The sequence below is a fragment of the Barbus barbus genome (assembly GCF_936440315.1).
Source record: "Barbus barbus genome assembly, chromosome: 9".
Classification (NCBI taxonomy): Eukaryota; Metazoa; Chordata; class Actinopteri; order Cypriniformes; family Cyprinidae; genus Barbus; species Barbus barbus.
Genome location: NC_136737.1, coordinates 15,801,694 through 15,816,107, shown reverse-complemented (window position 1 = coordinate 15,816,107; position 14,414 = coordinate 15,801,694). Strand labels below are relative to the sequence as shown.

Genomic DNA, 14,414 nt, shown 5'->3' with positions numbered 1-14,414 from the left:
CATAAAGTGCTCCAAAATCTCCGGGTAGACGGCTACATTGACTTTGGACTTGATAAAACACAATGGACCAACACCAGCAGACGTCACAGCACCCCAAATCATCGCTGACTTCAGAAACTTCACACTGGACTTCAAGCAGCTTGGATTCTGTGCTTCTCCAGACCTTAATTTCCAAATGAAATGCAAAATTTACTTTTATCTGAAAAGAGGACTTTGGACCACTGATCAACAGTCCAGTTCTTTTTCTCCGTAGCCCAGGTAAGATAGCCCAGAAGTGGCTTGGTAGCCCTTTTCCTGAAGACGTCTGAGCGAATAAACAGCCCTGTTTGTAGTTCAGTCATCGATTGTGAGGCAAAATACAAACATAACTTTTGTGGATTTGTGGAATAAGAGAGAAACAGAAAGTTTTTTTGCTAAAATCAATATTTATACATTATACAATAGTAAACAATTTATTATTTAGACTGCATTTACTGCATGTGATTTATAAATTCAGTCAACCCTGCAAACAGTAACCGCACAGGCAAATTGAGTTAATTCGCTGGTAATAATCCCGTTTGCCTCAGAGGTAAAAATAAATGAATTAATAAATGAAAAAATAAAAATCAATAGGTGGCGTGAGCAAAAGGGGGGTTGATGCATAGACTCACTATAGCAGTTCATTCTCATCCTCAAGTGAAACACAATTCCTATTATGTACAGTTGCATTATAGTTTCTCACAATGCGCTGGACGGCAGCTCGTCTTTCTCACTTGCATATGGGGAGGTGAGAATGTAATTGCTGCAAGACGGACTGAATGAATGACACGAGGTAAGACGGAGGAAGAGAGGCCGCTGAAAATTCATTGATTTCTTTTCATTAGAGTGGGCTTTCGCCGGGCACCTCGTGTCTGGCCTTGCCCTGCCGTTATTTGATTTGATTTAATGTAAAGAAGGGAGTCTGCTAACAGTACAGGGAAATTTCATCTCTCCCGGCCCAACAACTCCCATAATTAAGCAGAGAGATTGGGCAATGGAGCTGGCTCTATCCTGCCAGTAATGTGCTTTTTCATTCATTCATTCATTTTGGATTTATTTATTTATTTAACTAACTATTTTGGAGTAGCCCAGATACTTTTTATAAGTGGCTTGTAGGGATGTGCCCGAAGCCGAATACCTTATTCGGAAAGGCACGGATAATGGCTTCAAAACGAATAACGAATTTATCCGAATAACATAAAACATATTCGGCAGACACAATCACATGTTTTCCGGAACAGCACTACATTAGTGAGATCTGTGATTGTTAAGATTTGTGCAATAATAATGGCTACTGCTGTGATAGAGTTTGACACAGTTTCATACAGATAATATCATGGAGATCATAGCGTTTGTCTAACGAATGTGGTCTCCTCAGCAGGGGCGCTGTAAGGGGGGAAATGTTAGGACGATTCTAAGGGCTTCGGCCAATTTTCCCATCATAGTTCAGACGCGGGCCGGGCCTCGGACCTGTTTTAGGCTTCTCCTTATTTTTATATTTTAGACATCCATCATTTAGTGATGAAAAAATTGCCGCGCTGGAAACAACACGAGAGCATGCCGCGACTGAGAGCGGCTCGACGGTGTTTCGAGTCCCGCAGCAGCAGAGAGCCGTCAGCAGCTGAAGAGTTCTGCTTCAAATACACGCAATAAAGCTTTCCGTAAAGCCCCAGCAAAAGTAATTACCATCAATGTGTCCGGGCGGAATAGTAAGAAGATATTTTAATCTACTAATAAACAAGTGTTTTCTGTGTCAGTGTCGCAAAGATGAAGATGATGATCCTGACTCGCCATCTCCTCATTAGATGTGCCTTTAGAGAGAAATGCATCTTAACGGATTAGAATGAAAGAGTTTTTCTTTTTGTTCTCGATTTGATTTATTTCGTTAAGAGGTAATTTAAAGCTTTCTATAGATATATTTATCATGTCTGTGAGGCATGCATTCGCTGACTTTCGATTCATTTTTGTGAAGCGCTCCTGTTCAAGACGAGACGGCAGAAAGCGCATCATGTTTTTCTTTTATGTATTTTATAAAATGTTTTGTTGATATTGTGAGTGCACACAAATAAATGTAGACCCTTTACAGTTCCGAATGATGGATTACTCTTTCTTTTATGAGCAAAAATTATAGCATAATTTGTTTCCATTGAAAAAACTGCAATTGATTGCGCTGCTGCCTCCATGAACTACTGATTCAGCGCACATTTATCTAGGTTTAACGTTTAAACATTGTTATATGCTTGAACTGTTTTAGTATATTTAGATTTGATTTTAGGCAAGTCCTGATGATTTGAGAAGGCTAACTTGATCAACCATGGTTATGATCACCCTGCCGGTCTGTCGTTGGCCGCTTGGTCGTTACTTTAAGAAAGAAAAATAAATTATTTAACGAACACAAAATGCTCCAAACGTTTTTGTAAATTAACTTAATAAAAAAACGATTTTACTTTTGAACATGAAACATTTACGGAGGTCTAGACCTCAGCTGGCTATGGGCCTGGATGTGTAAAGTGAATGAGTGTAAGCTAGCCTATATGAATGAAATGAGCGCAAGCCGCGTTGGGGTCTATGCGCGTCTCTCAGAAATGAGAGCTTTGTCTGGAGTTATATCAACTAACTTGACAAAAATATCCTAAAAACGGTCCTAACATTTAATTATACAAGACGAAGAAAAGCGATGTTTGGTTAAGGCTTTTGGAGGGTCCAAATAATTTGTTGTGCTCTGTTGATAAAACACTCGTAAATTGTACACAAAGTTTCACTGGAAAACAAGAAGAATAAAGTTATTGTTCTCTTTTGATCAACATTTTCTGTAGTTTTAAATAGAACATATTTACAAAGTCATAATTATAATAAAAAAATAATACTTTCTTTAGTTAGCCTATACAATGCATATTTGTTAAATGAAAACTACGAATCAAACAGATTTGCTTTTAAAATGGTATTTCCATGTAATTTGACGAACTTCCGGTTTAAGCCACGCCCACTTCCGGATCCATCCGAATACAGATACAGATACAAATAATTCTGAGATTGTTACAGATACAAATACAGATACAAATAATGGCTCCGCTGCACACCCCTAGTGGCTTGAGAAGTTATTTGATAGATAGATTGTTTACACATAATAATAAAACACTAAATAAATGAATTCATTTTAAACATAATTTGATTTTACTTGCTGAATGAACATGCAACATGATGATGAATGAACCAGAAGAAACATTTTTCTTGACTCGATCCATCAAACTGTGAAATTCACATTTTTAAACTAAATTAATTAAAACATGCTGAATTAATAAGAGCTTGTGTGTACCATTTAAAAGTTTTTTTATTATTATTACTTTTATTTGACAGACAGACAGACTAAGGGCTAGCAGGAGGTATTTGTTAAATAAGCAAGTAAATAAATAAATAAATATATAAATACAATGATGAATGATAGAGAGAGAGAGAGAGAGAGAGAGAGAGAGAGAGAGAGAGAGAGAGAGAGAGAGAGAATATATGCAAATGTAATTATTAAGGCCAGTAGTAGCTACTTGCTGCAAAAATATATAAATAATTTATTAAATTATTAATGGCCAAGAGGTGTTAATGGTAAAATAAGTAAATATTATTATATTTTATATAAATTAATGAAAAGCAAGCAAACAAACAATTAAGTAAAAAAATAAATAAATAGATGTTAAACAAGCTAATGGACAAGTTATTGATTGAATGAATTAATGAATGAATTCTTAAGGCCAGAGGAACTTTTTAAAGCTTTTTAAAACGGTATTTATTTATAAATAATAAAATATACAAATATAATAAATGTACAAAATTGTGTAAATAATCAAATTTAATAAATACAAATATATTTTGCTTCTCTTCTAGTTTTAAATCCAATATAAATAGAAGAAGAAAATGTTTCTGAGCAGAAATTGATTCAGTGTCACCATAGGCAAATGAAAAAAAATGGGAAAAAAACATCCAGCAGAAAAATGCATCTTACATTTCACAAACACATAATAACAGGGACCTAAATCACCTGTACCTCTTAGTTTACAGTCAAAATGATGCAATAAAAGCGTATATATTGCATTCTAACACCTCAACATCACACAGATACAGTGTCATTATGGGTGCATCGACCTCAGTCAGTGAGTCACAGTACAGCCGTGAAAAACTCATTTCTATGAAAAAAAAGCATGAAAAATGTGGCAGAGGCTGCAGAACGAGTGAACTGCACCAGAAAAAATCACTCAAAAACACTTTATATTAAATGCTTCAAAGAAACTCATAGTAATATAGTTTCATGTGGAGCATTTGTGTGTGTGTGTGTGTGTGTATATATATATATATATATATATATATATATATATATATATATCCTCTGTTCTCTGCAAGCTTTGCATCTCTTCCATCTTACATGCTGAAAGTTTACTTGCTCAAGAGTCTCATGTGGTTTTGGTGAGTCTTGCAGCGCTGCACAAATAGATTGCCCTGTGCTCCCTTGTTTGCAAAATCTTTAACCCCAATTTTAGTTTCTTTATATATTTATGGGGCCTAAACAGCTAAATCCTGCTAAATGAGAAAGCAAAGAGCATCATCACACTATACACAGCTGTTACGATGCATATTTACAGTAAGTATGATGATATAAATTAATCTATGATGACATTTAGCTAAAACATGAAGGATCATGTCCTCTGTAACGGGCAGCGGTCATTTGCAGTGAGTAATAGTGAGTATGTTGGTGGAGATGATGGCGGCCCACTCGTCCAGCGGGAACAGCACTTATCTGTCCCCACAGAAATGGACTGTACACAGGTGAAACCGCTGGCCAGCGAGTGCTTGACAATCGATGCAAGGGGTAAATGGACTTGCAATTTTCTTGTTGAATCACAGCACACATCTTCACAAACATGTCACGAAGCGAAGAGGAAAGATTCGATTTGAGAGTGGTGTGATGAGGGCCCTGGTCAACCAAAGATCCTGTGCTATTTACTGAAGTGAAAGACAGCCGATTTACATTTGTATTTGCATGGAAATATATTTGATATTATGCATTTGGCATTACGCATATGATTTGTGCAATGAATGAATGGCGCAGACGCGCTGTTTCGTTTATTACAAATCAACCTCTGCTGTTTCACTATATGACGTTATGAACACACGAACTTCACCTCCGGAGCTGCTCTGAGAGACCCTTCATTAGCACGTTACCGTTTCATTTGAGAAAAACTACCGTCATTTCATATACACATAAGCAGAAAGTTCTACACAGCGACCTGTCAAAATAAAAGTTTGGTTTAACGTGAAGAAATTGTGACAGAGATATATTACATTTGTCTAAGACTCAATGTAATAATACTAATACTAGTACTACTTCTACTCAGGGGTGCCGCTATGTGTTCTGGGCCCCCCGCGATCACGTTTGGGGGGTCTGTCCCCCTCGGTAAAAATTACATTCTGGGCCCCCACCCTCGTCAGGCCCTTAAAATCATCCTAACCTTCCCCCCTGTTACGCCACCCTTGCTACTACTACTAGTACTACTACTAACAATTATAAATATTATTAAAACTTTATTTTTAAAGGAATAATCACAATTTTTCTTTTGTTTGCCAAAAAATTTAAAGTCGCAATGAAATCAAAATGTAAAATTCTTATTTTTTTAATGGAATATTGTAGTGTTTATTATAAATAATTTATCCGTGCACTATTTTTTATTAAAATTCATGTGCCTTTGCAATCTTTAATCAAAAATGTTAACCACCCCTCCCCCTCAAAACGACTTATGAATATCACGTAACCTGATGGAGGACGCACTCAGTCATTCAGGCAGTCTCTCTCTCTCTCTCTCGTTTAAGAATCCAATCAAATCGAATTGAGAGCTTGCGAATCAGAATCAAATCAAATCAGAATCTATACCCAGCCCAAACAAACAAACAAATAAATACAAATGGCAAAATATCTAAATAAAATAATAATAATTGTTAATATTAGTATATTTTTTATATACAATAAAAATATATATACAATAAATATATACATCTTAAATATTCAGCAACGTATAGTGTCGTAATTATAACAACAACAATACCAAAAACAACAACAATAAAAATAATAATAATGAATACTACAGTATAAATTGTCAAATGTTTATTATTTTTAATATTATATTTGAGATAAAATGGAAAAAATGCAATAAATATAGCAATCTTAAGTGAATAGTGTAGTATTTTTAATAATAATAATGTTGTTTTTATTATACATAATTTTCCTATATACTGTATCATACTTATTATAAATAATATGTAATGCGCATGATGAAAATAACATTAAATATATTCATATACAGTATTTATAGAATAATAAATATATATATGAAATTAAATATTATATATTATATTATATTATTGCACAATAAATTGATGATTTAAAAAAAAAAACTATTTTTGTAACATTATCAAAAGCTTTTGTTTGCCTGTGATTTGGGAGCAGCAGGACAACTGAAATCGCTAAATTATAAATGATAATTTATTTGCTCTGGAGGGGGTTCGACTCCTCCTCTCCAGTCCTTCCGCTGGATCTCAAAGCTCATGCTTTTCTTCCATTCTGTCCTCCACCTCCAGGGAAGGATTGCTCACAATAAGGGGAAGGCTCTGAATTACCTTCCTGCTCCCCGAATTCATGCTTGAGGAGAATGAAAGCAGCGAGACTGCGGAGCATGACGTTGTTTCCCCAGGCCCTCGATGCCCACACGCAAACATTCATGTGCGTTTTGCAGCCGCATTTAAACGGATATTTAGTAAATTAGGCCATTCTCCGTATACAGTTGCCCCAACCATGTGAAAAATAATTTCGTCTGTAATGCTTTGTGTGCAAGCGTGATCTAATTTGCCACATGAAATAAACAGAAATCAAATGCAGATACCTCCTTAAAAACCAAATTACGCCTCGGAGTCAAGGAATAAAAAATTGCTTTGGTCCCACATGGGTAAATAATGAATGTAAGAAGCATGGTGAAATATACCAAATCTGCATTTAAATGGAAATGTTTCTACAAGCATAACCCCCTGGAGATCGGTCTTTTGTTTGAAATTCTGCTGTTGTTTTTAATCTTTCCTCGTCCGTCTGAGGTCGAGCCAAAAAGAAGGTAAAATACAGAGGGTTATAAGGCCGACGGCTTGCGAAAAATACAGCGACTGCTTGATGTATTGTGACTATTTGCCGTCGTCTTTGAACACCTGAAATGCATTAAGTGCTGTCAGAAGCCTTTATCAACCCAGAACAGGAAACACAAGGCAACAGCGCTAGAACGCATCTCCTACACGGACCTTTTTTTTCTTCTCTCTTTCTTTTTCTGCAGGCTAATGTAATTGGCTGCTTGCTGACAGTGGCCCCATTGTCTTCAATTACCCAGCAGCCACCGAATGACTGATCGATTGAGGGCCGGGGTTATGCTGATGAGCCGTGCCTTCTGGAGTTATTTCATTCATTCGTTTGGACGGTGATATTTGAGGGATTTTATGAAGTAATGGGCCTTTTATTACCACGTCGACCAAAAGGAACACAGCAATTAATGATGGTAAAACATAATAAAGTTGGGGGAAAAAAGGAAATGAAATGAAAATAAAAAATGAGCCTGATACTGTCAAGTGAAAAAGCCAACTACTTTCTTTACACAACCTTCGTCTTAATAGTGACAGACGGCATTCGGTGGTGTTTATGTGAGCTGGGAATATTAACTGCTTCCTTAAACATGCTTTAATGTTTGCTGCGGCAGACCATATACAAAGTTAATGGCAGACACAATAATTAATCTGAAAGTGTGCTGCGATCTCTCTTCAGTGTGGTGAGTGAGCGGTGGCCAAATATTTACAGGCATGCCAGGCCTTTTTTGCTGCATATATCCTGTGTGTACAATAATAATAAAAAGAGATTAAGAACAAAGTATTTCCTTATTTTACCATTTAATTTAGGTAATTAAATAATAAAATAAAGAATGTAATATTATTTAAATTATTTGAAGAAGAATCAACTTGTTATTTTTTGTTTACATACATTCATGCGTATAATAATATTAATAATAATAGTATCAGTTAATAATATAAAATAATATCAATTCATTTATTTTTGTATTTGTTTATTATTATTATTATTATTATTATTAATAATAATAATAGTTATTATTATTGAATAATAAAACAAATGAATTAATAATAAATTAATTTAAAATGTATTAGCATTTATTATTATTATTATCATCATCATCATCTTAAGAAAGAAAGAAAGAATTGCTTACATATATTAATGTGTATAATATTATTATTATTATACTATTCATTTATTATTATTATTAATACTAATAATACCAATTAATATTATTAATTGGTATTATTATTATTATTATTAATACTAATAATACCAATTAATATTATTAAATAATATGACATTGTTTATTTGTTTTTATTATTATTATTGAATAATAAATCAAATTAAATTAATCAAGAGTAAATTAATGAATCTACAATTTATTATTAACATTTATTATTATTATTATTATCATCATCATCTTAGGTAAATAAATAAAAAAATAAAAAAATTAAGTAATGGTAATGACTGGTAGGAACAAATACTAACAAAAGCTGGATTTAAAACAATAAACAGGACAAAAAGACAAAAGATTCCAAATGAACCAAAATACCATCAAATAACCAAGTCTTCTACTTTCCTTAACATGAGCTGTGATGTTACTGTAATTTGGCTGCAAATGTTAACTACTATACTTCCTGAAACACTTTTTAATGCTTGCATTGGCAACGGAGACAAATTAATGGTTTAGTGCCGTGGCTATTTTTATAGTCCACCACTTGGCAAATTGCCCATGTTAGTCAGTATTTTCCCCTGCTCTTTCTTTCAGTTAGTCAACCACAGGCCGAGACTGTCCCACGGTGTCTAATTGCGTACAACCACTCGCTATACACGCGCCCACTGAGCTCAAAACAATCATGTGTCCACATATCCAAAGCGTTAGTGACAAACTCACAGAAATGTGCGCAGCAGGAGCCAGTAGCCCCAACGTAAATCTACATATGAGTCATTTGCACCGAATAAGGACTGTTTGTTTGATTCGAACTCTTAAGTGGGGCCTCCAACGGCGTCTTTCATCCTCCGCCATCACGGACACAGCCGCCTCCAAAACCGTGTTTGAGAAGTGGAATCATTGGATTAAAAGCGAACAGGTGTGCTAATACGGTAGCAAACGCGCGCGGGCCGTCCTAATGACATTCCCTTTCTTAAAGCGTCTCGCATGAGATACTCTCCTCCGGAAACCCCCCAGAGGTTCCTGCCATATTCACAGCGCCATGAATATTAACAGATCCCAGGGTGTGCTCAATATCACCTGTCTTCCTTCCTGTCTCTTGCTCAAATACACACACATACATAAAGATACTCTGAGTCCAGAGGCTTGACTACATTTCCTGCTCTCTGCTAGGTAATGGCAAATTTATTTAGCACGATATGAGGATGCTACTCAACCCAAGTCCCCTTCAGATAAAAAATATACCCGCCGCCTCCCACATAAACTGGAGCAGCAGCTGCGTGACTTATGCATGGCTAAATATTTGAGTGTTGTAACATTAAAATTAGTTGGCACTGGTAATGTTTAAACTATTTATGGAAATAGCAGACTGATTGAATGCTGTGCATCAATAAACTTATTTTTTGTGACATTTCAATCCTTTTGGGCATAAAATACATTGATTATGTTGGCATTTTACATTTTAAGAGGAAGAACATTAAAGACAAATGGCTCAGTGGCTTACAAGCACAAAGACGAGCCAAACTGTGTTAGGGTAAATAAATAAATCTTTATCAAATTAAATTATTTATAAATAAATGTAAATGTAAGTAAATGTAAGTGTTTTAACACTAAATAACTAAATAAATAAAAACTAATCATCAAATCTTTATCAAATTAAATTAATTATAACTAAATAAAAAACTCCTTTTTCCTGTGTTTTAATGCTAAATAAATAAATATATAAAATTTTCCTATTTTCCAATTCGTTGTATTAGTATTTTTAATTGCATTATGTATGTGCAAACACAAAAAACCCCAAAACCAATCTAAACTATGCACTTTCATGCTTGTGTCAAATGTTGAAAACTAGCCAGCCACTTGTAAAGTTGACACTTGCAACATTGCCCTGGTTGATAGATGAGGAAAGCAGGGATTCTACAAAAAAAAAAGCATTTAACAATCATGCCGACAAAGTGTCGTTATTTACACCATGGGTGTCCCATGAGAGCGGTTTCGATGGAGAGTGAAGCAAAGAGGGCAAGGAAATCTTTATGCAGATTATGTGCAGCCTGTCTCGCTCATCGCAGCTGTAGCTAAAAAAGAAAGGCGCGTGTGGTCCTCAAGTGCCAGACCCGACTCCAAGCAACTGGTGCAGATGGCAGCAAGCGGGTCAGGGACCGAGAGACTCCACGGCCCAGCCGGCAGCCCTGCAAGAACCTGATATGAACCCGGTGTCGTCTGAAATCAGAAGAGGCCGGTCTGTGAAACAATGCATGCAACACAGCCATGCCAAAAGTTTGGACTTGGGACCTGGTTTTGCATGGAGAAGCGTGAAGCGTTTGCATCTATAAAAGCCTATCTGAGTAGGATTCAGTCGGCACAAGCTATGCGTCAGCTTCTTCCTTTTTCACGGCACGTGGGCACGTATCACTGCCGCTGAGAGCCGTTGCAGGCATTAGAGTGAGTGATGACAAGTCTTTAGGTGGCAATGTGAGGAAATGAGGTTTTCTGCAGATGAAAGTGTTCCTCGCGCACTCTCTATTTACTGCAGATGGAAGCAGCGGAGGGCGGAATCCAGCTGAGGGGGATTTATCAGCGATGTCCAAAAAGGCTCATCAGTATCTGGTCAGGGAAAGGTGTGCGACGGTAATTACCACAAGATGAAAGGACGAGAGAAAAGCTGTTTAAAGGGATGGTTCCCCAAAACATGAAAATTCTGGCATCATTTACTCACCTCGTTCCAAAACTGTGTGGCTTACTTTTTTCAGTGGAACACAAAATAACGCAAAACAAGTGTTTTGAACTTTTTGTGCATCCAATGGAAGTCAATGGGGTCCAAAAAAAAATTGATCACCGTTGAGTTTCACAACTAGACAGGCAGAACAACAGATAGATAGACAGAAATACTGACAGATCGATATATCGTCGATACATAAGTTGTTACAGAGTCAACGAGGGCATTTGATTTGACAAGCGCGCTCCCACGACTGAATGGATAAGAGTAGATGAATGCTGAGATTCAGGAGAGAATGACTCACCATGTTCCAGGGTGAAGAGCAGACACACAGCCAGGAGAGACTGGAGCCCAGTCAAGCGGAGCTCCCCCAGCATCCTAAAGGAGAAACACAAAGAAAAAGAGAGAGAACGGTGAACTGATTATACATTTCGGTCATGTCAAAACTAATTATGATCAAACGATCAAATGCAAGTGCATTTTCACCCTTTTCTCATTTTATAGGAAGTAACCCTTTCAAAGGCTTGATAGGTTACAGTATTCAAAGCAGGCCTCTCAAATGTCTTAATATCCTGTTAAATATCCGTTTGTACTGAACTCAACCTGACGGAGGCATCTCTACCATCTGGGTGGTGTATGTTAAGCACAACAATATTCAGTTATCACTGCAGTTTTCAAGAACACATCATTTTTACCAGCATTATTACAGGACGTAAACAGCAGCGAAATCACACAACAACATGTGAGATTTCTTTCGTCTATCTTTTAAAGGCAAGCATATTTTTGTTGTTGCAGTGGTAAAAGAGTTACAGAGGGCTGGCTGAGCAGATAAAATCTCAAGATAGAAAAACAGATAAAGATGGACAGAATGATAAACAGATAAATAAAACACTGAAAAATAGATAAGCAAATAGATAAAATACAGACAGACAGACTACAGAACAGAACAAAGGATAGATAAACACACAGAATGAAAAACAGATCGACAGACAGAATAAAGAATTGACAGACAGAACGACAGAAAGACCGAAAGAGAATGAGAGACAGACAGACAGAACAAAGGACTGACAGAGCAACAGACAGATCGACAGACAGAACAAAGGACTGACAGAGCGACAGACAGATCGACAGATGGAACAAAGGAATGACAGAGCGACAGGCAAAACAAAGGACTGACAGAGCAACAGACAGATCGACAGACAGAACAAAGGACTGACAGAGCGACAGACAGATCGACAGATGGAACAAAGGAATGACAGAGCGACAGGCAAAACAAAGGACTGACAGAGCAACAGACAGATCGACAGACAGAACAAAGGACTGACAGAGCGACAGACAGATCGACAGATGGAACAAAGGAATGACAGAGCGACAGGCAAAACAAAGGACTGACAGAGCAACAGACAGATCGACAGACAGAACAAAGGACTGACAGAGCGACAGACAGATCGACAGATGGAACAAAGGAATGACAGAGCGACAGGCAAAACAAAGGACTGACAGAGCAACAGACAGATCGACAGACAGAACAAAGGACTGACAGAGCAACAGACAGATCGACAGACAGAACAAAGAACTGACAGAGCGACAGACAGATCGACAGATGGAACAAAGGAATGACAGAGCGACAGGCAAAACAAAGGACTGACAGAAAGAATGACAGAGATCAACAGACAGAACAAAGGACTGACAGAGTGGCAGACAGATCGACAGACAGAAAAAAGGACTGGCAGAGCAACAGACAGATCGACAGGCAGAACAAAGGACTGGCAGAGCAACAGACAGATCGACAGACAGAAAAAAGGACTGGCAGAGCAACAGACAGATCGACAGGCAGAACAAAGGACTGACAGAGCGACAGACAGATCGACAGATGGAACAAAGGAATGACAGAGCGACAGGCAAAACAAAGGACTGACAGAAAGAATGACAGAGATCAACAGACAGAACAAAGGACTGACAGAGTGGCAGACAGATCGACAGACAGAAAAAAGGACTGGCAGACAGAACAACAGACAGAACAAAGGATTGACAGACAGACAGATCAACAGACAGAATGAGAGACAGAACAAAGGATTGACAGATAGAATGACAGAGCCACAGACAAATCCACAGACAGAATGAAGGATTGACTGACAGACACAGAACAGAATAAGTGGCAGATAGACAGAACAACAGAAAGACTGCAAAGGATGGATGGATAGACAGACAAAATGACAGAACAAAAGAGAGATAGATAGACAGACAGACAGACAGAACAGTAAACAGACAAAAGATAGACCAAAAAAAATGACAAAGAGATTGATGGCCAGAACAAAGGATCGATAGACTTGTAGACGAAATAGCAGATAGATAGATTAAACAACGCATGGACAGAATGACAGACAGAATGATAGACAGAATGACAGACGCATAGAACAACTGTTAGCCTATATAAAACAACATACAAATAGATAGACAGAAAAACAGATAGACAGACAGAAAAACAGACAAGAGAGTCAGTTAGAACAACAGACATACAGTTAGACTGCACAACAGACAGAACAGATAGACAGATAGAATAACAGGCAGACAGACAGAATGACAGACAGAACAAGAGAAATATAGGCAGAAGGACAGATAGACAGACAGACAGAAAGATCTCCCTGACTACCAGAGTTCCCATAGTGAATGTTATGAATAATATATTCTCAAATGTAATGATCTTTGATTTTGTCTGAAAAGAGAATAGGTGCACATAATTAAACTATTCAACAAAACAGAGCTAGATATGACAAATACCCTCCTTTCAATAAAGAAAGGTTTTTTATAACTCCCATTAATTGCACAAATCCCTCAACCAGGTTTGCATTTTTTAGGGCCACCAAGTATATGAATGTCTGACAAGCCCATTCTACATTATTACAGGCTGAAAGTCTTTAGTACAAACCAAGTGTGAGACAGACAAAGAGCCGGCAGTAAATAATAGATGCTGCGAATCAGACTTGCTGTGGCCAAGGGCGAAACACAAGCCTCTGTCTGAGAGATTGGACACGGATAACCAGTGTACGTTACAGTGGGCCGCTCACCTGCTCCGAGTCAAAGACGAGCGCAAGGACAAATAGAGAGATGAGCCGCCCAGTGCATCAAAACGAATGAGACAGTCAGTTCATTTGCAGCCGCACAGTCGATTAATCGCTTGAAATTAATTTGATCTCATCTGATGGGTTAAATGGATAGTGTGTCAATTCAATCAAAGCTGGATTTTCTTTTCTGCATTGTTCTTCTCGATTCCTGATCATGTGACCTCCAGAAACTGCCATCTCAGCCGGGAATCATGGGAGTCTATCTCATAATTGTATCTGCAGGTTGGAGCCTTGCAGTTTTCA

At 37.3% G+C, this 14,414-nt stretch overlaps 1 protein-coding gene across 1 annotated transcript in view; it reads right to left on the bottom strand.

Moving 5' to 3' along the window:
* Positions 1-11,423, bottom strand: part of LOC306875381 (neurocan core protein-like) — a gene marked incomplete at both ends in the record, with an annotated part of 127,340 nt that extends 115,917 nt beyond the window's left edge. Inside the window, one exon of the mRNA XM_079425895.1 lies at positions 11,351-11,423. Within this exon, the coding sequence (XP_079282021.1) occupies positions 11,351-11,423 (73 nt within the window). The remainder of the gene's footprint in view (positions 1-11,350) is intronic.
* Positions 11,424-14,414: the final 2,991 nt, after the last annotated feature.